Source organism: Rattus norvegicus, chromosome 4 (genome assembly GCF_036323735.1).
Source record: "Rattus norvegicus strain BN/NHsdMcwi chromosome 4, GRCr8, whole genome shotgun sequence".
Taxonomy (NCBI): Eukaryota; Metazoa; Chordata; class Mammalia; order Rodentia; family Muridae; genus Rattus; species Rattus norvegicus.
In genome coordinates, this window is record NC_086022.1 from 161,235,780 (window position 1) to 161,262,890 (window position 27,111).

Here is a 27,111-nt window from a genome sequence, read left to right on the forward strand (position 1 = left end):
TACACACACACACACACACACACACACACACACACACACACACACACACACAGAGAGAGAGAGAGACAGAGACAGAGAGACAGAGAGGCAGAGACAGACAGACAGACAGAGACAGACAGACAGAGACAGACAGAGACAGAGAGAGACAGAGAGAAAGATCCAAGTCATCTGAGAGACGTCTTCTGGGACTGGCCAAGAGAATTTTAACCTGACACAAGGAAATGAAGTGAAGGAGAGAGAGAGAGGGAGGGAGGGAGGGAGGGAGGGAGAGAGAGAGGGAGAGAGAGAGAGAGAGAGAGAGAGAGAGAGAGAGAGAGAGAGAGAGGGATCCAAGTCACCTGAGAAAGGTCTTCTGGTACTGGCCAAGAGAATTTTAGCTTGACCCAAGGAAATGAAGTGAAGACTATATATCCATGGTTTCTGTCAAATGATGAGAAGCTCCCCTCCCTCCCCCTGCATGCCCCATGCCTATTTTTCAGACTATCATGAATGCTGTCCACTCTAGAGAACTCTTGGAGAAAGTGTCTTCAACTCAGCAGAGCAGTACCCCAAAGGTTTTTTTCCATTCCAGGCTGCAGAGCCCACACAATGGCCTTTCCATCCATGGGCCCTGGCAAGTGCAAGCCTGGAACTGTATCCCTGGGTTACTGTAACAGTCCCGTCTGCTGGTGCCAGGGGAGTGTGACAAGAAAGGAGGCCCCAGCTCAGCCAATCCACGAATACATCATCCACAATAAATTTGTAAACAACCTCAAAATCACCCCCACAGTCAGATTGCTTGCTATTTTCACCAGTGTTGGTGGTAAAATTCACCTCCTGACCCCTGGACCACCCAACCACCTCTCTCCAAAGCTGGCCACACACAGCTACCACATCCACAGACCTCTAGCCTTTCTCATTGCTGTCTTACTCCCAAAGGGAACTGAAAATCAACAGTTGCTGTTTTAAAGCCTTTAGCTTGGATGTATGAGTTACACAGCATAAGCTGACAGATACATTGCCCAGTCTAGGAGCTGCCTTTCCTGCAGAGTCATCATTACAGATGAGATTTTTTTTATGTCCTCCTGTTGGTTTGTTTTGAAAGGGTTTCAAGGGGTTGGGGATTTAGCTCAGTGGTAGAGCACTTGCCTAGCAAGCGCAAGGCCCTGGGCTCAGTCCCCAGCTCTGAAAAAAAGAAAAGAAGAAAAAAAAAAAGAAAGGGTTTCAAGGCTGAGAAGAGAGCTCAGTCAGTGAAGTGACTTGCGAGTGTGAAGACCTGAAGTCAACCCTCAGAACTCGTATTTGGAAAATAAGGCCAAGCCTAATGATGTGGGCTTATAATCCCAGTCCTGAGAAAACAGAGACGAGATACAGGAGATGGCTGGCCTCACTGGCCTAGCTGTCTAGACTACTTGGCAAGCTCCAGGCCAATGAGAAATCTTATCTCAAAAAACAAAATGGACAACCTCCCAAAGGAATGGCATGGGGTTGTCTGCTGGCCTCCACATATGCACACACAATGAGAGAGAGAGAGAGAGAGAGAGAGAGAGAGAGAGAGAGAGAGAGAGAGAGAGAGAGAGAACAAAGCCATTGTCAGAAGCAGCCAACAGCTCCCTGACATAGCAGTGCCCCAGGGGTCAGAGTGACCACAAGCAACTTCAAACTGCCACTGTGGGAGCATTTTATCATTTTAAAACCACACCAGATTCAGAATGAAGCTTTGGGATGGAGAGTACTATATTGTATTGAGAAGCCTTTCTACTGCGGAGCCCAGATTATGTGGTAACCCTACTCATCTGCATCAGAACACCCCGCCCTTCAGTATGAAATACGGCAAGAAGAAGGTCTCTTGTTTTATTTATTTTGGAGAGATGTAGTAAAGCTGGAAATGGAACCCAGTGGTTCACCCAGCACACAATCTACCACCGAGCCTTATAGTTCCCCCATTTTTAAGTTCAAAAGAGATTAAAAGGCATAGGAAATCACCCAAGGTCCCAATGTCACCAAGGGAGAGGCCAGGACAGAACTAAGCCAGCAGATTCAGGGACTTGTGCAATTTCCACTATGCCTCACACAGCACCTAGGTAGGGTCATTTCTTCGAAGTCTAAGCTGGTGCATTACCTCTTAGTCAAGAGAATGTGTGAATGAGCCATTTGGACTCCAAGACCCACCTCTGTTACGTATCAGCTGTCCGTAGGCAGCCGTGGAGGCTTGGTACACTTAAGCCATCTCTCAGCTCCTCAATTCTTTTTCTCAACTGTATACCAAAGTAAAGCAGAGAGTATGGATCAGATCCCTCCAGGCACCTGTGGCATGGATGAAATCTATCTCTCCCACAGACTGACCAGCCTGGACCTTCGATAGCCACTAATGGTCTTAGAAAGAGGCACAGACTGACTCAAGCTCATTAATAACAGAACCACTATTGGGGTGAGTCCAGAAGTGCCAGCCTGCCTGCCCGGGGCTCACCCTTGTGGGTGATGGGCTAGGAGGGGCTTGCTATGAAGGTCTCCGGGTCACTCTGATAGGTAAAGAGTTACCAAGCCAGCTTTTCTGTCCCTCAGGCATCTTCAGGAACCACTCTGCCTGCCTGTCTGCCTCTTCCTTCGCTCAGGAAAGGAGAGTTAGCCTTTTTCCCTCCTCCTCTCCCCTCTCTCCAAATCTTCCTACCCAGCAGAAGTCACAGCTACACAGGGGACTGTTGTGTAAGAGGAGAGACACAAGAGTCAGGGCGGCACTGCTAACCGAGTGAGCTTTTCCTGAAAGCTGGAACTGGGGATCAGAAGTCACTGAGGACACCACTGTCCTCTGTGCCAACCCACAGTGCGCAAGCCCCGGTGCAGGAATCTGCTGACAGTGGCTTCTGCTTGGGAACAAAGCTGCGTTTCACAGGTACAGGGAGGGGATGGTCGCCGCAGTCTTGGTCCTCTGCCCTGTGCAGCAGAGGTACTGCAAGGCCCACCTGCATTGCCAAAGAGCAAACTCCACCTCCGCCCTCCTCCTGAGCATCCCAGGATCTGCTGCAGGAGCCCCAAGCAGAAGCCTGCAGCAGCTGGGAGCTTCTCCAGGACACTGCCTAGTCTGGCCAAGGGAAAAGAGGTTTGGAGGAGAAAAAAGAGAGGAAGATAGCCCTTGGTTGGAGTCGGGGGGAGAGAGGTGGAACCCATAATTGGTGCCCAGCTGGGGGTGGAGGTGTGGGGGGGTGAGCATGGCTTCTGGGTATCCCTGGTGGGATTCACCTCAAACGGGGAACTCCCGGTTCCAGTGACTCCAACTGTACACAGTAGCCTCACATGAAGGACTGGGATGATCTATGGGGCTTCTGGAGAGGTGGGTAGTGGACACAGGGATGAGGGACACTCTCAAGGTGGATCCAAGCTCGTGATGGGGGAAGACAGGACACAGTGGCGGGGCTGTTTCATTGTAGATGGGACTCCCCTGGAACTGTCGAGGTGATGGAATTTCTAGCGTATCAGCAGGGAAAGGGGCTTCACCTGAGAGCTGGGAGTCTGAGACTGTTGTCAGAGCACTGGAGTTAACATGATGTGGGCTGCCAGGCTGCCCATCAGTGCCGTTCGCTAACTGTGCTGTAGGAGAGCATGCGGGAGGTGGCGCAGATGCTGGCCCACAGGGAGGCTGTGTGAGGACCAGGGGTGGGGGCAGAGGCAGAAGAGGCAGTGACGGAGGCTACGGTTGTCTCACTGTGGACTACTCTGAGGGGTAGGAGACGACCCCTTTCACAAGGGCTCCGGCTGTAGCTCAAGAGCATGTCATGGGGCCCTGGGTTTAAGCTTCATCACTCCCAATAACTACACACCCTGAACAGACAAGTGGATGGATGAATGGCGTCTGGCAGGGTGCTGCTAATGAAAGGTAATGCTGTGTCATCTTGGGCAACTGGGTCTGCCTCTTCCAGGACAATCATGATGTTGCCTGCCCTGCTGGTTCTCATAGATTGTTATGGTAGCCCGCCATTAAAAAAAAAATTACACAAGAAGCACCATTCAATGTAAAGGTGTGACGTTGTCACCACCGAAATTTCTCTAGCTGTTGGTAGATTCTAGAGTCTCATACCCGTCTCCTGAAAAGTTTTTTAAATCCCGTACCTAGACACCACTCTGGGTCAATTATGTAAGTCCAGCTTGGTAGACAGCAAAAGGGCAGAAAGGGAGAGCCTGGTGCTCAGTGAGGGTGGAGAGCCATTTTCTGGGGCCTTCCCAATCTACCAGTGTCTTGATGTGAGGCAGGCACGTGTATCTAGCTGGCAGCACCTCAGACCTCTCCCAGAGCTGCTCTGTCCCCCGTGACTTCCATCTGTTGACTCACCCAAATTCCCATCGCAGACACTTAGGGGTATGATTCCTCAGAACAGAGTCGTCAGAGACTTTTTCTTGTCATTGTTCTCTGAAAAATACTAACAAGTATGATCTACATTTAAAGAACGGTGTAGGGGTGCCTGAGTGTCCGTGGGTGTTGGCATCTGTGCCTCTTTGATCCCAAGAGAACACATTCAGCGGGTAATAGGAGCAGGGGAGCTGTATCTCAGGGAAGGTCTTCAGAACCTCGCCTGCTGGGTGGAAAACCATACCCTCCAGTGCCACCTACAGCTGTGTGCTCTGGGGGCAGAGTTACTCCTGCTCCTCCTCCTCGAACAGAGCGACAGACCGCCCAGGCAAAGAATGAGGGAAGATTCCGACAGAAGGGAGTGCGAATGAGCTGTGGTAGCCGATCCAAGAGCACCTCTAAGCCCTCGTTTGGTGTCTGTCTGCCTCAATTTCCCAAGTAGTTCTAGCATTCTGTCAATAGCTTGTTTGAGGATGCTTGTGTCACACTTTCCCTGATGCTCTGCTTCATTCACTGGAGTATGTAAACACACAGGTACACACACACACACACACACACACACACACACACCACCACCACCATCATCACCATCACCACCACCACCATCATCACCACCACCACCACCACCATCATCACCACCACCACCACCACCACCATCATCAACACCACCACCACCACCATCATCACCATCACCACCACCACCACCACCACCATCATCATCATCATCATCAAATACCACAATGGAAAGATGGAAAAGAGATAAAAGCCTACGAACTCCTATTGACAACTGTGTTCCTGAGAAACACGGATGTGGTCCTGCCAGGCATCCCTGAGGCTGTTCAGTTCAGTTCTTCCAACTCGCAGGGGTGACATTAGCTTAGTACTTGAACGAGGGACTACAGTGGCTGACTATCTAGGTCAAAGTCCCACCACCTTTCTTCCCAGTATGAAATGGGTGAATGGTGGGCAACTGGGCAGATAAGATGGGGTACACAAGGAACACAGCACGTGTTTGCTTATTCCAGATGGGGAAAGCCGGGGCCTAGAAAATGACTTCATCTGCCCAAATACTTGACCCCGGAGAGCCTAAGGAGAGAGTCTTATGTGGGAGAAAATATCCATACTGAGTGTCCTGACTCAGCATGTTTGTCCCACTGTCACCGAGAGCTTCCACAGGATGAGTTGTTTTTATTTAATTTGTACTGTAATTTTAAAGATATTTTTAAAAGTATTTAATTATGGGTGGGTGTATCAGTCCACGTGTGGGTATGTGCACATGCATGCGGGTGCCTGCAGAGGGTAAAGGTCTCAGATTCCCTGGACCCGGAGTTACAGATGCTTGTGAGTGGCCCAGTCTGGGTACTGGAAACCAAACATGGGTCCTCTGGAAGAGCAAGTGCTTTTAACTGCTGGGACATCTCTCCAGCCCCTCTAGTGTATTTTTTTTTGATAAAATAATTTTTCTTTTTCTAAATTTCCTTATTTTTTATGATGTGTCTCGATTTGCCCAGGCTAGTCCTGAGTTCACGATGTAGTCAAAGATGACTTTGAACTCCTGATCCTCCTGCCTCTACCTGCTAGGTGCTGAGATTGCAGGTGTTGTACCCACCATATCTGGATTAAGATGCCTTTTAAATGATATGATATATGACTGCTGCAGTGAAACAAATGCAGGGGTGGCTGGGCTAGATGAAAATCTCCGTGTCTACCTCAGTGTCTTGGTTGTGGGACTCTGGAGCTATTTACTGTTTGGATTGGATTGCTTCTTGTAATGAATAGAGTCAAAATTCAAAATGTTTGGTTTGGCAACACGATCCAAGTAAAGCAGCAATTTAGAAGCCTACTGTGCTGGTTACTCTTAATTGTCAACTCGACACACTCTGAAACTACCTTGGAAGAGGGTCTTAATAAGGAATTATCTGGATGAGGTTAGCCAATAGATACGTCTATGGGAGAACGTCTTGATGGTTAATTGATGTAGAAAGACTCAGCCCATTGTGGGCAACACCATTCCCTAGGCAAGGGAATCCTGAAGAGTATAAGGGAGGAAAAGGCTAGCTGAGCAGTAGGCATGCTTCCATTCATTTCTCTCTGCCCTTGGCTGGGCAAGGATGCGACCAGCTGTCTTAAGTAGTTGCTGCCTTGATTTCCCTGCAATAATGGACTATAACATGGAATCATGAGCTAAAATAACACTTTTCTCCCCTACGTTGCTTTTGTTGGGGTATTTTAACTTAGCACCAGAAATGAAATTAGGTCACCCACCCAAGTTTTCTACACTGCGAGGTCCTACCCTTGCAAGCTGAAAGGGCAACAGGAGCCAAGAATGATGAATGAATATCAAAGAATGGCAGGACAGGGTAGAACGGGGTCCAACCTGAAGCTTCCTAAGCGAAGCTGGGTTCTACCCTAGAGCCACTGCATGCCACACAACACAATGCCTGTGGAGTACTCTTCTATGAATAGAGAACAAGTTCTGACTTTAAGGATACCAGTGCATTGTACCGATCTCTCTCCCCAACCCCTGCTGTGGGCTCCTTTCCAAAAGCCAAGATGCTGCTTAGCATCTGGCTGGTTTGCATCCCCTGCTTCTCCTTAATATAGAAAAGCCTTTCCATGCCCAACATTTTTCCAATCACAATGCCAAGGTGTGTGACACAGCCAAAAAGCAATGAGTGTTTATTTTGCAGCATCGAAATAGAAAGAATGGTCTGGAAAGACTTAATAGCTAAGATAGACCTCTTCTGAGAGAAGCAAAAAGGAAATAAAGAAGAGATGAGGGAGTGGATGGGAAGAAGGGGTGGGATGGAGGGATGGAGCACGTCTCTCTTCAAACTGTCTCGTATAACCTGCTCAACATATTTTTCAATGGTATGTTCTATGCTCTTTGTCTATAAAATAAGAAGCTGGCATAGGGTATATAAGCTGTGGAATACAAATCGCACTCTGTGAAGTTGTGATTGCAGCAAGCTCATCTCTTTTTCTCCAGTGACAACTGCTTAGCAACCATGCCCTACTGGGTGTGCAAAGAGGCAGCTGTGCCTCCAGTGAAGGTGCTCGAGCATCCACAGAATTTTCAAGCAGGAACCCAGTCATCGACTCCGACCATTTCACATCACAGGTCAAGACCACAGGCCAGAGGATAAGGCTCATGTCCATGGCCAGTACTTTCTAGATGAACAGCAAGTGACTTCCTGAAGGTAACACAGTGGGGAGATCCAAGATGACATTTGATTCCCATCTGACCTGACTATTTCTGGATTTAAGGATCAGAGTAACTAAATATCAGAAACTCTTTCAAGGTTCGGGGAATTCAGAAAAGGAGCAATTACCACAGCACCAACAGGCAAGAGTAGCTGGTCCTCTCTCCTTTTGCCTTAGCATGGAAGGCAAACTGTAGCAGACACCTTTAAGAGGACTGACCAGCAGCTAAAAAGTGGACCATGTGAAAACTTATGGTTAGTGTTCCCGTGGCCCAAAGGCAATAGAGCAAAGGGCCTTCCATTCTCCATAAGTTTCTCGATAGGCTGCTTGGGGTATACTTTTCCACGAGTTGCGAATACAATTTCCTCCAAGACAAAAGGAGGGTGGGGACACTGCAGTACAAACTGACTTGGCAAAACACCAGATAAAAGAATTAAGAAGTGTTTAATTGCTACAGGGCTTCTCAGGGCATGTCACTTGTGTTTACATGCAATGTGTGCCTCCCCGAGGCACTGTCTCGGAAGCCAGTGCCTGGAGGTGCTATTCACATGGGATGCCATGTAGGATGGCACGTTCTGCACAGCCAGGTAACTCTGAGATGAGCTGCTCTGGCTCACTTGATTGGCTGAGCATCCGTCTAAGGAAAGGACCAAACAGGAGAAAAGAAATTTAAGGTACGGCAGGTGGGGTGTGACTGGGACATGGGGGAAACAGCAAAGACCAGGAATTTCAGACAAGAACTACACCAAGGAGCTAGCACTTGAGTCTATTCTCCCGTGAGTCTTCAGAAGATGCATGGCACCATTAGAAAACTGTAGAGTGGAGCGGAGGACCCTAAGACTTTGACATTCACAGTCTCCCCTCCCCTTCTCTCTTCCCCCCTTCCCATCCATTCTCCCTCTTCCTCAGTCTCTCCCCATTCTTGCTGTCCCGCAGCACCTGTATTGAGCCTAAAACCTCCTTCATGAGGTTTGAGTGGTTTAAAAATGAGCTACAACCCCAACCCTCATGATACTTTTGGCACGGGGCCTCTAAAGAGCCCTGGCTGGCCTTAAACTCATTCTGTAGCCCAGATTGGCTTTAAACTCATTCTGTAACCCAGGCGGGCCTTGAACTTTTGATCTTTCTACTTCAGACTCTTGAGTACCTGTGATTGTTGGCTTGTGCCTTGTGCATGACTCAAAGTCTCTTCCTTCCTGACTGTTTCATGTAAGTTTGTCTTTCTATGTGTCACTGAGCTCAGCTGACTTACTTGCAAATTAAAGACAGTCCTGGCGGCTGTATATAGAGCAGATGCTTTATCTGCGAACCAAGTCATAGTTTCCACTGACTTGTAATCCCGGCGAAGAATGCTGACCTCACACACATCATTAAAGGCACATTCATGAACCTGCTGTTGCAGCAGGAAGCACCTTACCTGTGCCCTCAATCAACACAGTTACTCTACCCAGCAAGAGCAGCCAGATGTCAGGTACGGAGTGCACTGATCATGTGACCTGTCTACACTCAGCTAATCCCCAGTCCTATGGGAAGTGTGACCTCAGCAGCTTGTCATTCACATTCTTCCTCAGGAACTTATCTGAGTCTGTGGCATTTTTCAGTACGGAAGCAGTTTTCTCTAAAAGGATGTTAAAGCCTCACATAAGGCATTCATGTTAGAACCAAGTGTTCGATGACTGTGCACGAAAGCATGAAAATATATGAAGTAATAAGAGAGAGAGAGAGAGTAACTACATGTTACCGACGAATGTTTGCTGCATGCCAAGCTTCCTGTGTGCCAGACATGACCAGTTAACAAGACCTCCCATAATTCTACATAAGACTTCTATCAGTCACTCAGTTTCACAGAAGAGGAAAAACTCTTCCTAAACTCCTCCTAACTCTCCCAACATCACACAGTTCACAGAATGCAGCTGGCAGTGTCCAGCCCTAACTTGTTCCAAGGTATGCACACTTCATCCTCTGCCTTCACTGTCAAAGGCATTTGTGTCAGGATGGCATTCTCACCCAGCATGTCCCCGGTGGTGAGAAACGGCATGCTGCACATCTGCAAAGGTGTCACCTTGGGAGTCTGAATTCTGAGTCCCCATTCTAAAGCACACATGCCCCCTTGTTTCTCCACTGGGAGAAAAGACTCTCGGATCTGTATGGCTACAGCTGGCATTTCCTTTGGTTGCAGTGGAGGGAGGTATTAGGGTTGTGAATATGGTAGTCACTTCTACTTCCTAGTTCTAATGACTGAATGTTTTTAGGTCAATTTTTAAATTTTTAAATTTTTTTATGGCCCGCTTCCAGTAAAACTTAGTTCCAATAAGAAAATAGTTCTATTCTACACCAACAACTTTTCACACACACACACACACACACAGACACACACACACATACATGTTGTCCTAGTCCATTTTCTGTTACCGTGATAAACACCACAACCAAAAGCAACTTGAGGAGGAAAGGATTTATTTCAGCTTACAGTCCATTATGAGGGGAATTGTGGCAGGAACTGAAGGTAGGAACCTGAAGGCAGGAACTGAATCACAAGGCATGAAGGAGTGCTGCTTACAGGCTTGATCTCATGGCTCAGTCAGCCTGCTTTCTTACAACCACTTGTCCAGGGATGGTACTGCTCCTAGGGAACTGGCCCCTCCCACATCAACTGTCAATCAAGGCTTGCCTACAGGCCAATCTGACGAGGCAACTTCTCAGTTGAGGTTCCATCTCCCCAGACTCTAGCTTCTGTCAGGTTGACAGAAATTAGCCAACACATACCTACTGGGGAAACTGAGGCACATACATACTGAATGATGGCTCAGGGTGGATTTTATTTTATATCAGCCTGGTCTAACTTCTGCCCTTCTACAGGAGGTAGATATTTTCCTGACTTTCAGGAACAAAAGATGTCCCTGAGGAAAGATGACTTTGATGTGTCAGTTCCTCTCAGAATTTTAAGGCTTTAATGCTGACTGACTCTGGCCTCAACTGTCCTTTTCAATTCCAGGCCTGAATCATTTTAGTAAAATTATAGATAAAGCAAGAAAATGAGGAGAGCCTTTGCCTCCCTCTTGAGGTGCTTATGCTGGGACAGTTACAACCCTGCAGCCATTTAATGTCTGAGCAACAAATTTCAAACCAGGAGGGTTCACCAGAAAGCTTGTATTAGTCACATTCGTGAGAATAGTCCAAAGAAGGAATAAAATCATTTCGGCTCACAGTTTCAGAAGCCTCAGACTGTGGGTGCTTGGCCTCCTGCACTTGGATAGAAAGGATTGGATGGCCCAGAAATGGTTTTACCTTGTGATGCACAGGAAGCAAACAGAAAAAAAGGGACTGGGGCTGCGATATACCTTGTAGCACAGAACACTGAACACTGTAGCAGCACAGATAGATACACTTTCAAACACATCCCCCAAGTGACTTACTTCCTCCAGCCTTCCTGAGCTCCACCTCCTCAAGTTCACCCCACCTGCCGAGGACGAAGCATGCACTATAAAGGCCTATAGGGACATCTCATATTCAAAAACAGGACATAGTGAAAGGCAACTGCAGACATCCTAGGCAGAGAGGCAAGTGAGCAGCCAGGGGTTAGCATGACGTCACACAGAGAACAGTGTAGGTGGGTACCAAGTGCCAACCTTCATCTCAGAAATCTACACACTCTCACTTCTGAGTCCCTGTTCTTAATCCATGTCTGTCTTGAGCAGCGGGAATGGAATGGTGGGTTCTTACACCCTGACTTCCTGCAAATGGAAAGCAACTCTCAAAGATGAAATGACCAAGCACTGTCTTGGTTTTTTTTTTTTTTTTTGGTTTTGGTTTTTGTTTTTTACCTGCCCTATAGCTTTGGAGTGTGTGTGTGTGTGTGTGTGTGTGTGTGTGTGTGTGTGTGTGTACGTGTGTATGTGTATATGTATATATGTGTGCGTGTGTATGTGTGTGTGTGTGTATATGTGGGTATATGTGTGTGTATGTGTGTGTGTGTATGTGTGTGTGAGAGTCTGTGTGTATATGAGAGTCTGTGTGTGTGAGTGTCTGTGTGTGTCTGTGTGTGTGTACGTGTGTATGTGTATATGTATATATGTGTGCGTGTGTATGTGTGTGTATGTGTGTATGTGTGTATGTGTGCATGTGTATGTGTGTATATGTGTGTGTCTGTGTGTGTGTCTGTGTGTGTGTGAGTCTGTGTGTGTGAATCTGTGTATGTGTGTGTATGTGTGTGAGTGTGTGTGTGTTTGTGCGTGTATATGTGTGTATGTGTGTATGTGTGCATGTGTATGTGAGTGTATGTGTGTGTGAGAGACTCTGTGTGTGTGTGTGTGTGTGTGTGTGTGTGTGTGTGTGTGTACAGACCAGATGTCAGTGCCAAGTATCTTTCTCAGTCACTCTTCACTTCAGTTTTTGAGACAGGGTCTCTCCATGAGCCTGGAGCTCTTTAATTCGCCCAGGACAGTGTGCCTACAAGCCCTGGGGATGCTCTTGTCTCTGCCCCTAGCTCTGGGATTACAGCATCCACTCCTGCATTAGGTATTTTCTAATGTGGATGCTGAGGACTGAATTCAGATTCTCGTACTTCAGTAACAGACATTTCACCAATTGGGCCACCTCCCCAGACAGCCCCTGGGGTTTTGTTCATCTGTGTTGTTGTTGTTTTGTTTTGTTTTGTTTTGTTTTGTTTGCTTTAGTTTTTGAGACCGGGTCTTTCATAGTGAAGGCTGAACTTAAATTCATATGAGGATGCCTTTGTCCCTGACCCTCCTGCCTCTGCTCCCCAAGTGCTGGGACTGGACGCTCACAGGACACCCAGCTCTTACAGCTTGCATCTAATGCTCTCGGGACAGCACTGGGAAGTAGTGAAAACTTTGAAGACGTCATTGAAGTCGCAGCTCCTCCCAGGTAGCTAGTAAGCTGAACACTGGACCTACGAAGTCAGACGTCTTGTCTTTCAAAAGAAAGACACCAAAACTCCAGACCTGTGTGTAAAGTGCCATTTCTTGAAGTTATGTCGCAGCTGGACCATAAAGAAAAGGCCACACAGTAGGAGCACTCATAAGGAGTAGACACCCCACAGTGGCTCTTTGGAACGTCTGCAGTCCCCTAACATCAAGTACCAGAAGGATACGTGTGGGGGAAGTAAATGAATGCGTGAGTGGATAAATTTAACAGACACCGCATTCAGGGCAATGTGCTGGTCTCCTACTGGTCCACAAAGGTGGGCTCGTAGGTAAACAGACTCTGTCATGAAGCACAGACAGCAGGCTTCGGTGGCCAACACAAACTATCTTCTCTGGGTTTCCAGACTTTTTTCTTTACAGTAAAGAAAAAAGTAAAGCCAAATTACCTTAAAGCAGCTCAGAGCCGCTCTGATTTATAGTTCAGCCACCATGGCTTCTGGAAGCTTTGTTTTCCCCCCACCCCACAATGATCCTGTGATTTATGAAGGACATCTGTAACTCAACAAGAACACCCCCCTCCTTCTTCCCCGAGTTCAGAGCAAAGAGCACAGGGAAGCAACTAAACGCTGGTTTCTGCCTCCCAGGGCTTCAGCAGATAATCGCTCACAGTCCTGGATAAGATGCTCGTGTTTTCCATTCCTTCCTTCATCCCCCAAAGTGGCTTCTCTTAAAAGCTCTCATTTTCGGGGTTTGGAATTTAGCTCAGTGGTAGAGCGCTTGCCTAGCAAGCGCAAGGCCCTGGGTTCGGCCCCCAGCTCCGAAAAAAAAAAAAAAAGCTCTATTTTCCAGATCCCCCATCTCTGACAATTTCCTTCACTCTAGTCACTAGATTAAACAGAAAACACTAACCTTAAAGATTAAAAAAACTCTCAACAGGGAAGAGTGGAAGCCCAAGGTGGGGCTGCTGAAGCCAACTCTCAGCCTCCCTGCTCAGTGCTGAATAAGGGTGGTCTTCCCAGGGCAACACTATCTAACCCGTCGAGCACAGAAAGCAACTGTCAGATGCTGGTTCCCAAGCCAAACTTGCCAGGGATGCAGAAAGGAAAGATAAGATTCAAAATCACACCACTGTGTTCCCATGGGCCACTCTGCCAAACAGTATGGCTGGGTGGGAAGGAACAGTTTATTCACTTCTGTCTAAGTTCACGTAGTCCTTCGGTTTCCATTGGAAAAATGCTGGGATCAGATAAACAAACAGGAGTCCTGCAATCAGCCCTGCCCCAGGGTCTTGCAGTGTTGAACTTAACCCTTTAGACTCTCTGTGTCCGGTTCCTCTTTCTTACTTGAGATGCTTACCACCCCCTTTCAGCTCTCACACCCCATCAATCTGCAAACCTTTGGAACTGTTCCTTGTGCAGCTCGGGAAGGGAAAGGAAGAGGCCTTAGTCTGGGTTTAGTTAGAAACAAACTTGCTTTTTAGAAAGGCTATTTTACCCACCCCAGTCTTCCAAGATACATCCACACATTTCTGTATATGAGATCACATCCTAGGGAAAATTATTTTAAGAAATTCTGCTGTGATTCCTCTAGGCAAACAGCCTTCTGGTACAACCAAGAGCTATCCAGAATATATACATATATGTGTTTACATATATGCGTATATGCGTATATACATATCCGAGTCCATTGAAATGGTTGTAGTCAGCAGGGATGCTGTCTTTCTTTGAGGATGCCGGTGGCCTGCCTGCACCCCCAATTCAGCCTCTCACTCGATGTCACTGAGGGCCCCTCAACTAGTTAGAGGTGGCGGTGTCTGGGCCTCATCTTGCTACCTTGAGGAGCTACTGGTATTAGCTCCCTTGTTTTGCAGCTGTCAAACAGAAGCTTGGTGAAATTAAAAGAGGTGCAGACTCGGGTTCAACTTGGAAGGCAAACGACCCATGCAGCTCTTAATGCGAAAACAGAAGGACAGGTGTACGCACACCCTTGCTCTAGGCTGGATCCCTCATGAGAAGGTGCAGGGATGGAGGGAACGAGTTGGCAGTAGGCAGAACATCCTAGGCTGTGTGTGACCTCCAAGGAGAGCTAAAGCTCCCAAACGGAGCAGGCAAATGGAAGCCAGCTTGTTGCAGCTGCAGCTGCCAGCCCCTGTGTGCTCCACCTTAAAGGAAGGCAGAGACGCCGGAGCGTGTCTTAGAGATGGATGCTAAAGACTGCCAAACAGCAGAGCAGAGTATGGTCAGGGAGCCTGAGGGTGGCTGGGGAACAAATGTGTGGTGCAGATGGGTGGACTTGTGATCATAGTAACAAGGGGCTCAAAAGGAAGACGTTCCATATCTAAGGTGAGTGAACAGGGAGATGTGGGCATGTAGACAGAGGCAGATGTAGTAGATGGAGACACTGACCACACAGGTGCAGGCGCAGCTGTGGGTGTAGATGCAGACACAGACGCAGGTGCAGTTCCAGATGTAGATAAAGACACAGACGGAGATCCAAGCGCATGTTTAGATACAGAAGCAGATGCAGGCAGAGACACAGATGCAGGTGCCAATACAGACGCAGACAGAGAAGGAAGTGAGCAGATGCACGTGCAGATACCAATGCAGACGGATATAGCCAGAGATACAATATCTGATGCAGACAGATAGACGTGCAGTAGCAAATGCAGACAGAGATTCAGATGCAGGTGCGTATAGACACAGATTCATACAGACAGAGGTGCAGCCAGTGCAGACAGACACAGATGCAGATGCAGAGACAAATGGAGGTGCAGGTGCGGGCAGAGTGCAGCAGGAAATGCAGACAGAGGTGAAGATGTGTGTGCAGATGTACATGCAGATGGACGCAGAGGTGCGGTCGCCGATGCAGAGATGAAGACACGGGTGCAGATCCAGATGCAGAGGGACACAGGCAGAGAATGCAGTAACACATGCAGGCATAGATGCACATGCCCGTGCTCAGATAGACAGAAACCGATGGAGACACGGGTGCAGATGCAGACAGACACAGAGAGATGAAGAAGCAGGTGCACAAGGATACAGATGTAGACCGAGGTGGAGACGCATAAGAAGACGCAGATACGTAGACAGAGCTCATGGGCTTTCCGAGCTGAAGAAAAAGCACTAACACCTGCAGCTTTCTTATTGGAGACACACTGGTGGGCAAATCAAAACCTATGCAGTCAGGAAACACAACCGTGCTTTTCTCACTCAGCACCAGAAACGCCCGGGCACACCTTCTGCCCTATAACATTGGCAGTGACTCACAGGCATGTATGAGCCTTTGCATGGGTCATAACCCCTCTCGCCTCAGTTTCTCTTGCTACCAAAGAGGACAATTCAACTGCTTGCCTGCCTGCCTGCCTGCCTGCCTATCTACCTATCTTGTTTCATTATCTAAAAGTATCATCAAAATTATTGATGTTTAATTTTTTAGTTATTTTATGCATATAGGGTGAGTCGCCTGCATGTATGTCCATGTGCATCTTTAGTGCCTGCAGAAACCAGAAAAGGATGTTGGATCCACCAGAACTGGAGTAAGAGCTGTGAATCACTATGTGGGCTCTAGGAATTAAACCTAGGTCTGTTGGAAGAACAACCAGTACTACTCTTAACTGCCGAACTATCCCTCCAGACCCCAAATATTCAATCTTTAAATAGAGACTGATCTTTTAAACACTTTTCATGTATTAATTCATTCAGTCCTAAGAATAGCCCTATCAGATCGATTTTACTACTCCCCATGAAACGGGAATGGAAACTGAGTTGTGGGACAGCTTCATACTTCCTGGCGTCGCACAGCAGGGAGGGATTTAAACCTGAACCCCTGGCTCATTACCACTTTGTTCTAAACCAGTGATTCTCAACCTGTGGATGGTGACCCCCTTTTGGGGTACTCAAAGGACCCTTTCACAGAGGTCACCTAAGACCACCAGAAAACACAGATATTTACATTACAATTTATAACAGTAGCAAAACTACGGTAATAAAGTAGTAACAGAAATGATTTGGGGGGAGGGGGTCACCATAACCTGAGGAATTGTGTTAAAAGGTCGCAGCGTTGGGAAGGTTAAGAATCACTGTTCTAAAGCCCACCAAAGAGCCCCAGCCAGTTTCCAGAAGATTCTAAATGACAAGAACTGACGGGATTCCTGTCCCTTGGGAGGACCCAGAGCACCTTCAGCTTTCTCGGGCAAGGGTACAAGAGCTCAGCCAGATCTCTGCAGATGCTTACAGCTGCACGCCAGTCATACTGTGTGCTCTCTCAGAGCACGGCTCTGCTGCCGAGACCTGGCTGTCTCCAGGAGACAGCGGTGGTTAAGCCCCAGAGAACAGCAAGCATGTCAAAAATAGCAGCCACAACCGGCAGACTGAGTGGCTGCAATTTCCTTTCGAAATGTCAGCGTTGCCTTCACCAAAGGGCCCAGGTCTGAATGCACTCTACAGCCAGCAGCAGACGGCCCTAAGGTTCCAGGATGGTTTCTAAGGGCAGGCGTCTGCATTGGACAAAGCTAGGGGGGCTGAGGAAAGCACATCTTACAATTGAACACATGGGTCTGTGGCTTTGACTCAGGGAAATTCTCTCTATACTATCAGTGATGGAATTGGAGTTATTTTTAAAAAAAAGTCATAAACCTGAGCAGGGTAGGCCCCAAAGAGGTCAAGGTTAGACCATCATTAACATCGAGTTTCTGACTAGTGGGTCTCTTTCCCCTTTATACTGTGAATGAGTCAGTATCGTGTAGGAATAACCCACCATAACCTGTAAATGGCGGCTCTACCCCCTCTGTAGGAGCTTTGTAAACAAGGGCATGAGGACAAAGAGGGAGCAGAGAGGCCAGAGGAACCACTCTCTCCAGTTCAGAGTGAAGAAACACGAAAACATCACAGTCTCCAATCCCATGAGGCCCTCGAGCCCAGAGCAGGAAAGTAACAGCATGAGAAGCAGGCGCCCATCTGTCCACATCCCAGTGGCCTGTGTCTGGCAATATGTGTCCTCCCTCCAAAGCCCTGGGCTCCAGGCCTCATTCTGCCATGAGGTGTCTGAGCAGAGGAGTCTAAAAGGGACTCGGGCAGTGACTCCTACAGCTGAACGCATGAATTCCTCTTCCTCCCGTAAGCGACCATGACACATCAGAAGGAGAACACACTTTCCTTCCTCAGGCAATAACACGCAGTCAAGACCAATCAGAGCTAAGGCAGCAGTTGCAGCCAGACAGTTCAGGGAGCATGGCATCTCCTGGGAATGGAACCTTTCTTGGCATTTAGAGAGAGATGCAAGGTGAGAGAAATAGTGCCGCCAGCAAAGCCTGCCTCAGAGAAGTGAGTGCAAAAGACTAGCGGAGAATGAGAGGTGTCATGTGGAGGGGAAAGACCAGAGGGAGAAGGACAAGGCCCTGTGGGCATCAGGATTCCAAAGGGACACCAGGACGAGCTCTTGTAGACAATATGAAAGCTATGATTAACTCTGACTACCTTAGTTTAGTCAAAGCCTAAGGGACTGCCAGCTCCCATCACACAGAGCTAAAAAGGGTTAACGATGACGTCAGGGAAGAGAGGAAGAGGGTGAAGAATAACTACATTTAGATCTGGATGCTTACAGATGCAAGGATTTGGTGGCTTGGGGAGCATTATAGGGTTGCTTTGTTCAGAAAGGAAATATGAAGTCCTTGAGCAAGTCCTTGACCCTACTCCTGTGTACTATGACGCATACAGTGCCTGCTCACCAAAGAATGGCCTGGTGGGTCTTCAGAGAAACACTAAGCATGTACATCTCATGAAAACTTACAGTCAAAATAAAACACCACAACAGACCCACATACACACATCCCACACATGCCAAGTACACACCACAAACATACACATACCACACATACACACATACCTCACAGACACCTCACACACTTACACCACATACACACAAAAACACACACATACACCATACCCCTGTATCCATGCCCCTACAGACACACCCCCACCCACACAGAAACCACACACACACATACACACACCCATATATATATATATCACACACACAACACAGATACACATAACACACACACCACCAACACACATACATACAGCCCCCAAAGACACCATAGACACATACCACACACACATATATACAACACACACAACATATATACATCATACACCACAGACACACATGCACACACCCCAAAGAGACACTACAATCACAAAGATACCTACCTCACACACCACACATACTAGACAACACACACATTACATATACCACATACTGCAGACAACAAATACGCACATGCCACACACATCACATACATCCTGTCACCCACATCACACCACAGACATACATACATATACTTCACAGAGCCCTCACAGACACCATACACACAAATAAACACACACATACATATGGACACATGGACACGATACACACACACACACACACACACACACACACACACACACCACTTCTTGGTATTTTGTGACAGCTGCAAGGAACAGCTACAGGATAGATCTGAAGTATGCCCATGTAGCAGAAGAAAAAGAACTGTCACTCTGATTCAGATAGCATTCACGGTCTATCCTTTTGATTTATAAAACCAGACCTTTGTCCCAGAAAAGGACTTGAGCTATTAGAGTCCTATCTCCCTCACCTGAATCATATGATTATCAATACATCTGTTTTAGAACAGTTACGTCACCCTTGAAAGTTCTCTAGTGCTGGTTTAACAGCCTATGTTGACCCTGGTATGTCCTGATGGCCACCACGATGTCTTGATGTAGAGAGGACTTCACCCTATGCTCTGGGGCAGGGACAGTCCACTCACTGTGCCTATAGACTAACCTGAATCCTAGCCTCCCACACCAAGAAGCATCCCCTTTACTTTACCCCACCAGGAATGGTGTCTTTTCTTCCTGCTCTGCCTTGAGCAACAAGGGACCAGCTGGAGGCTGAGGAAGCCTTCACGTGAGTGCAGAGGAGTTATGGGACCTGCCTCAAGTTAAGGCTTCCTCCGGGCTATTCTAATTTTCTCTCTTTTACTATTTTTACAATTTCTTTGATGTCAACCTCTCTACAAAGCTCCTAAGGTTGAAGGACCCTGAGATGGACATACTCCAGGGCTAAATGGCTGAGTATCCGAGATTCAAATTCCCCATCTGTCTGTCTGTCTGTCTGTCTGTCTGTCTGTCTGTCTTTCACCACATTCTTTTCTCTTGCCACCTTTCTTCTTTTGTCCAAGCATTTTCATGCTCAAGAAATTTCCAGAAAACATTTTAGTAACCGAATAGAATCTCCTCTGATTGTGTAAGTGCAGTCCCTCCAGGAACAGAGACTGTGCAAGGGAAATGGTACACAAGGGAACAGGGAACCTTCTTGGCATAATCCCAGGTCACAGCTATCCTGTAGTCCAAGGTACGGTCCTCACAGCAACGCTGAAGAGGCTCCCCAAAGCCAAAAAGTGTGGGGAGGGGGAGAAAGGAGATAGAAACACTCATGAAAGGAAGATGCTGCTTAAGGGGGGGGGGTGGCAGAAGAGAATCAGGGAAGGAAAAAGACAAAGTGGGAAGGAAAGGAAGACTGCAGGGAAGAGATGAAGAAAAAGCAGGAGAGAGAGAGAGAGAGAGAGAGAGAGAGAGAGAGAGAGAGAGAGTGGGAAAGGAGAGGACAGATCAGATGAAGGCAGACAGAGCCATGCAGCAGGAAAGATGGACACCAAAACCGGGCTTTCCCCAGACATTGAGCCCATTCCCCCTCCCCCACCCTTTCAGGAATCAGGGATGAAACACCTCTGTTGGGAGACCTACCTCAGAGGCAAGGAAGGCCAGCTGTTCCTTGCTCCTCTAGGATGCTAGGCAGGAGGAATGTCCTCATCCCAAGCAGAAACTGGCAGTCCTAGGGCGTCCTCTGGGAGCCCCCACTGGCTTAAGTCAGTCATTGAGATGGCTTGAACCCCACCTTCTCAGGCAGCTGTGATGCTATTCCAGCTGCTGAGGCAGCACACGGTGGTACACGTTCTCTCTGGATGCCAAGGTTACGTCATCCACAGGGAGGCTCAGAAGCAGGGAGAGCTCACTGGACAAAACTCTTCACAAAAGCTAGATTGAGTCACGGCCTCTCAGTTTCTGTCTGACATCTTAAGAATCGCTTCCATAATTTTCGTCAGGAGCAATGCTGCTCCCTGGGAGGGAGGAGTTCCATTCTTCTCGATCTCTCTTAGAGCTGGGAAGAGCCTGCATCTGAGATGAGAATACCATGACACCCCAGACTGGTGTCCTCTGTGTCCTCAAGGCCCAGTCTGACTGCTACGGAGAGGACCTTTTGTACCCCTCTCTGAGGTCTCCTTTTGAAAACCTGACATTGGTGTTGGCAGAGTTGGGCAGTTTCTAAGCATTCAAGTTTCTGAAGAATCGGGGTAAGATGTGGCAGCTTCAGTGACCAGATAAAGAGCCAGGAAGAAATGTCTAGGCAGGAAGTGTTGAGAATCTACTTCCCCCACGTTGTCAAAGGTCCTGAGTCCTTGCTTTAGTTCTGCCAATGCCTAAATCGATAGATTGGAGGTGTTCCCATATGAGAAGCTGGGATATGTAGTCTGTTCCCCCTTGATACCCAAATCAGTAGAGAGAACAGTCTGGAAGGTTGCTACAGCAACCAGAGTCCCTGGAGAGCCTGGCTCTCCACAAACCTTTTACTTTCAGGCATGTTCTGACTTGAAAAGGCAATGTTTGCATAAAGACAGGGATAGTGATGAGGGTGACAATATATACACAGAGAGAGAGAGATCCATGCACACATATCCCCTCATCCATCCTCAGCTGGGGGCCTCCCTTTGGTCACTGGGGTGGGCTCCTAACAACTAAAATCACTGGAAACAAAATACTTTCTTACTGGCCTTGGAATAGATCTCCGGAGTCTTAAACATCTCAGTCTTTTACTCTGCTGCAGGCTTGGAGAAGTCAAGCCTCCAAGGAAATGACTTCTGGCCACCAAGTCTACCACAAGAATATAGTCCATTCTGAAGGGTGAAAGAAAGGATGAAGACCCAAGCCCAAAATACCAAGGAGAGACTTAGAAAGCTGTTGGTCTACAATGACCTAGTCTTAGGCTTTGGATCCACAGTGGAAATTTCTGGGGGAAAGGCCTTGCCTTTGAGAGATAGGCAGGCAGTATAATGAACGAAAACTCAAAGCCATTACTATAATTCATACACTTGCATAGCATCTTCCCCACCTTCCTGGGTGAGTTTATTGATAATTCCCCCATGAGGTAGGGAGGGGAAGACTTTAATGTTCTCATTTAACGGGTGGAAGAAACTGAGGCACAATGAGGGACCGTGACACCAGAGTTACCCTGTAAAGCTGTGGCAAAACTCAGACTGTGATCTGTCACTCCCTGGAGCCACAGTGGCCTCTCAAGCCAGTAATCAATGTCACTCTCCTTACTAAGTTGCTCTTCAGGAAAATCTTTTGAAAAAGCATTCTCTTTGAAGAACTTTAAAGCATCAATATAAAATTAAAAACATGTTAACAGTCCTTTGAGTTTCAGAACTGTACCCATGAGAACTGAGAACAGTGTGTCACAGTTTATCAAAGGCAAAACTAAATGGCAATGTTATGGGAGGGAGGGGGCAGTGGGCAGCTGGGAGGGTGGCAGTGATTTCACAATGGTAGAAGATGGCTTGGTCCAAGTGGGAACCACCGAGTTACCTTAGCAGTTAGAGCAGGCCGAATGCAGCTCCAAAGGAAGAGCAGAGCAGACCAACGTTTGCTTGACTCAGCAGAACAGAGGCTGCCAACAACATAGCCGTGCCCTTTCCTGGCTCCCAACCAAAGGCTGTTGCCGCAGCATAAGAGAAAAGCTCTGCTGGCATTCGATGTGTGAACTCACCTGTCTGTAGGTTAGAGCTGAGGTTTGCTTTATAAAAACAATCTGCAATCCTAGGTCAGGTTCCCAGGGAGAAGGGAAGAGGATACCTTAGAGAGATCTGGGCTAATCTCGGAGAATTGGCTGCTGACTGCAGCAGGGTCCCTCTGCCTGTTCTAAGTTGACAGTCTCTGCTAAGGGGCACCTCGCTTCAGATGTGTGGTCCAGCCAGTCCTTCGGCTCTGGTCAGGCTTTTCTCCTGTCTCCGTGGTTCTGTTTTCCAGTTCCTCCTCACACCAAGGCGCTTGCACACAAAAAGAACTTGGCTCTGAGAAGGTGCCTTCTTGGAAGCTCAAGGGAGTCAGGGAATCTGGGTGGTGAGGTCTACTGTAGACCCCCCTGCTGTGGTCTCCTGTGACAGATCACAACTGAGAGGTCCACTGGCCCCCATTGATCTAGAACTGACCCTCGTGTCCTTCAAATAATCCAGTTGGGTAGTATTTTCTCTAATTCCATCCAAATTTAGCTGTGGATAACTTTCAAAGCCGGGCAGCTAATAGCTCTACCAGCCAGAAGCTGGAGAGAGCACCAAAACGGCAAGCTGAAATCTTCCATAGTCCAGAGTCTGCCAGTGACCACGTGACCAGAAGCTAAGGAAGGCGCATGACCCAAAGCAAAGGACTCTAAAGAAGGGACCTGAGTGTAGCTGCTTCCTATTCTATTGGTGTCACCATTCCTAGAGATATTACAAGACCCAGGCATGAGAACTCAGTCTTGAGGGAAGGTCAGTCAGAAATGTGCATCTCATTCACGTGACTGATGGGCATGATTGGGTGGCACCGTTGAAATTTCCAAAAATGTCACTAAGATGGAGAAACCTCGAATGCTGCGAGGAGCGAGCAACAGTCTATAGTCCAGATATTTGGTCCAGGATGCCGTGTACTGTGTACGGGAGGGGGCGGGGCGGGGGTTCGAGGTCCTCTGGAGCTAAGGCGGGAGTAGTGAGCATGAGAAGGAAGCCTGAGAGATGACTTGCTCAGAGCTCCTGTTTTCCTGCAGGCCTGCCCGCATCCATCAAACCTCGGTGAGCATCCTTTTCTCTGCATAAGCTCGATGTGGAGTTGGAAGGTAGCTGGACCGCCGTTCCCGTGAAGCCTCCGCAAAGTCAGGTTTGCCAAGCCCATTGTCCGTTGCCTTCAGGTCCGGTGTAGGCTGCCCACAAGTGACGTGGGTATACTGGCCTTGTTCCTCCTGCTCCGTCTCTCGGTGGTAGAAGTAGTTGAAATTGGAGACAATGACCGGTACCGGTAATGCAATGGTGAGGACCCCAGCAATGGCACACAGTGAGCCCACAATCTTGCCTCCCACCGTCATGGGGTACATGTCCCCATAACCTACTGTGGTCATTGTAACCACAGCCCACCAAAAGGCATCTGGGATGCTAGGGAAGAGCGAGTCAACGTCATCTGCCTCTGCGAAGTAGACAGCGCTGGAGAAGAGGATGACTCCAATGAAGAGGAAGAAGATGAGTAGCCCGAGCTCCCGCATGGATGCTTGCAAGGTCTTACCCAGGATCTGCAACCCCTTGGAGTGGCGGGAGAGCTTGAAGATCCGAAACACCCGGACCAGGCGGATCACCCTGAGGATGGCTAGGGACATGGCCTGCTGCCCATTCTGACCACTGCCACCACTCACAGGCTGCTGCTCGTGACGTTGCACTAGCTCGGTGCCCAGGGTGATAAAGTAGGGGAAGATGGCCACCAAGTCAATGATGTTCATGATATTGCGAAAGAAGGCCGCCTTGCTGGGACAGGCAGAGAAGCGCACCAGGAGCTCAAAGGTGAACCAGACGATACACAGAGTTTCCACCAGGAAGAAGGGGTCTGTGAAGAAGGAACCCCCGAGAGTACTAAATGAAGAAGTTCCTCCGGTCCCCAACCCCCCAGAGGGAATGCTACCAGGAAATGCATAGGAATCCTCGTCTTCATCTTCCTCCTCGTGGCTCCCCCTGGAGGCCGGGGACATGCGGGTCCCACTCCCCTCGTTGCTTCCACCGCGCCCATCTGCACGGAACTGAGGCAAGGTCTCCAGGCAAAAGATGACAATGGAGATGAGGATGACCAACACTGAGACGATGGCAATGCCTCGGGCGGGCCCAGAACTCTCCGGATACTCAAAGAGGAGCCAGACCTGTCGCTGGAAAGGCTGGGAGGGGAGTGGCTTCTCATCCTCACCACCTTCGGGCAGGCAACCCTCATCCTCCCGGAAGGCCGCCAGGGCTTCATCTCCCAACTGATAGAAGCGAATCTCTTCCATAAAGATGTCAAGGGGCACGTTAACCGGCCTGCGCAGGCGACCCCCCGACTGGTAGTAATAAAGGATAGCGTCGAAGCTGGGTCGGTTGCGGTCAAAGAAGTACTCATTCCTCAAGGGGTCAAAGAAGCGGACTCTGCGGCCAGGGTCTCCTAGCAGCGTGTCAGGGAACAGCGACAAGGTGCGCAGCTGCGTCTCGTAGCGCAGCCCAGAGATGTTGATCACCAGCCTCTCACTACTACAGCAGCCGCCGCCGCCCTCGGCCTCCTGGAACTCACCCGCATCCTGTTGCTCCCCCTCCGGCCCACGGACCTCCCCCGGCGCCGCCAGCGTCAGGGATTTCTCCGATCTCATGTCACCTCGGCGGTGCGCTCCCCGCCACTAGGACGGCGCCCACGACACGAGCTCCGGAGCGCGGCACCGGCTTCCCAGCTCCGGCTGCGCCCTCCTTTAGGGTGGGGCCCGTGCTCTGACCTGGCGGTTAGGTCGGTGAACCCTGCAGCTGGTCTCTCTGCCAGGCTAGGTCTGGGATGTGGCTCTGGCTCTCAGTAGCCGCGCCTCCGTGCTCAAGATTTCTGAGATGCCTGGAACCCGCAAACTGTCGCGCGCGTGAAACTGGCTGCCCGAAAAGACGCTTGGCTTAGCTCTCGGTGGTGCCTAAAACTGGGCTCGGGACCCACAGGTCCGCCCTCCAGACTTGCTAGCTCTCACCAGGTCCTGCTGCGCTTCTCCAGCCTCACAAGACTCACAAGGCTGCCGCTGGTACCGAAGCGCCAGATGCGCCTCCCTCTGGCTCGCCAAAGACTCCTGCCCGGGCTCGGCCTCCGCCTCCGCCCTACGTCCACCACGAACTAGGTCTGGCCAAGGTCGCGATTGCAGCCGCCACCTTCTTCCCAGGAGCTGTTCTACAGGCCTCGGAACCGCCCTGGGCCTGCCCGGGCGCCGGAGCGCAGAGACCCACCTCCCCACCGCATCAATCCTTGCCCGCACCCGCAGCAGCCCCAGCAGCAGCAGCAACAGCAAGCAGCAGCAACAGCAGCAGCAGCAACAGCAGCAGCAGGCTCAGCTCTCAGCTCTGCCCTTCCTCCTTAACACACTCTCCAAGTGACGTGGCAGGCCCCGCCTGCTGCCCCCTCCCACCCCACTCTCACATCACACCCCTTACCCAGCTAGGGGCTGCAGCAAGCCTGGATGCTGGAGAGAGAGAGAGAGAGATGCACACTTGCCTTCCCGGTAATCTTTCCCGCGCTCTCCTGGCATGCCTCTTGCTTTCTCACATTCACACGCACGCCCCCACCCCCACCCCCACCCCAACCAAGCCGCAGTATCCTAATAACACACCCACTCCATCCTCCACAAATCGTCTCCTCTCATTTCTGTTCACCGGGCTGACCTACGCAGTGTATTTCATCAAAAAAGAAATCACACGCTAGCCCCCCACACACCCTGCCCAATAAGCTATACTCAGCACCTGACCCCTCAAACGCTGTTTACTGGGGGGGTGGCGGGCGGGGGACCCATGTTTTCTATATCCACGAAGACACATTTGCCAGTTTCAACCTCTACTGGGGGTTGGGGGGGGTGAAGTATTTTTAAATGTCTTGAGAGCTTTCCATCTCGGCTGTGTCCCAGTGTTAATTCCCCAACAGACTCTCACTTCTACAACCTGGAAAGGCAAGGCCGAATCTCACCTTCAAGGCATAGTGAAAGTAAGAGGGCAGGAAAAACCTGTTCATGCCCAGTGAGTAGGAAACCGTCCTCTCATGGTGTCCAGAAGACATCCACCATCATCTCCATGATAAAGCACCAGGAGGCTATGTTACTGAAGAAACACTATATAAAGGAATGGCAGCCAGGAATCTTTGCTCCAAGCCTCCCTAGGGGGGAAAGAAAAAAAGAAAAGATTGTGCAATTTACATTTATCTATGTCGAGAAAGGGGAGGGAAGGATAAACAAAAAGGAGGTACAATACAATGTCAATAAACAATACAGCCATCTAATGAGCATCTAATAGACACATTTTAATCACTTTACCAGAATGACAGCCTCCCTTTCTAGGCCACCGAGACTCATTTGGTAGGATTTGGATGGGACAAAATACTCTGCCTCTCTTAGAATTCGAGGAAGATTTCCCATCCATTCTCCCAGAGACTTTAGAGAGCTTCCTCCCTAGATCACATAGAGGGTACATCTTAGTGTTTCAGACTACCACATCCAGGTTGCTCGCTCTTGACTTCCTGTGGCCACAGCAGATTGGCTGCCAATGGCCAGTGCTTCTGTGCAGCTGCTTCCTCGTAAGGAAGAGCGTCCGTAGGATAAGGGTGGGAATGACACCTTAGATTCTCCCAAGCCATGAGATACACACGTGGGTTCTTAGCCATACGATATACACAGACTGTTTTAAAACCATAGCAGTTTCCACAGCAGGTGCTTGCACAGGGACGAGGCAGGGGAGGAAAGAGCTCCTGGACCCGCAAGGAGGAAATCAAGTGGAGATGATGCTGACTTCAACAAACCCTGCTGCTTGTGCTCTCGCCC

The 27,111-nt window shown here is 49.0% G+C and overlaps 1 protein-coding gene across 2 annotated transcripts in view; it reads right to left on the bottom strand.

The window, feature by feature from the left end:
• Positions 1–26,573, bottom strand: part of Kcna6 (potassium voltage-gated channel subfamily A member 6) — a 33,250-nt gene extending 6,677 nt beyond the window's left edge. The window contains exon 1 of one of the 2 annotated variants that reach the window (NM_023954.2): positions 20,205–26,573. In NM_023954.2, coding sequence (NP_076444.1) covers positions 23,335–24,927 — 1,593 coding nt within the window. In that variant the 5' untranslated portion in view covers positions 24,928–26,573 and the 3' untranslated portion in view covers positions 20,205–23,334. Of the gene's footprint in view, positions 1–338 lie in introns of both variants that reach the window. The other variant, XM_063286664.1, reaches the window with a different exon arrangement.
• Between the last annotated feature and the right edge of the window lie 538 nt (positions 26,574–27,111).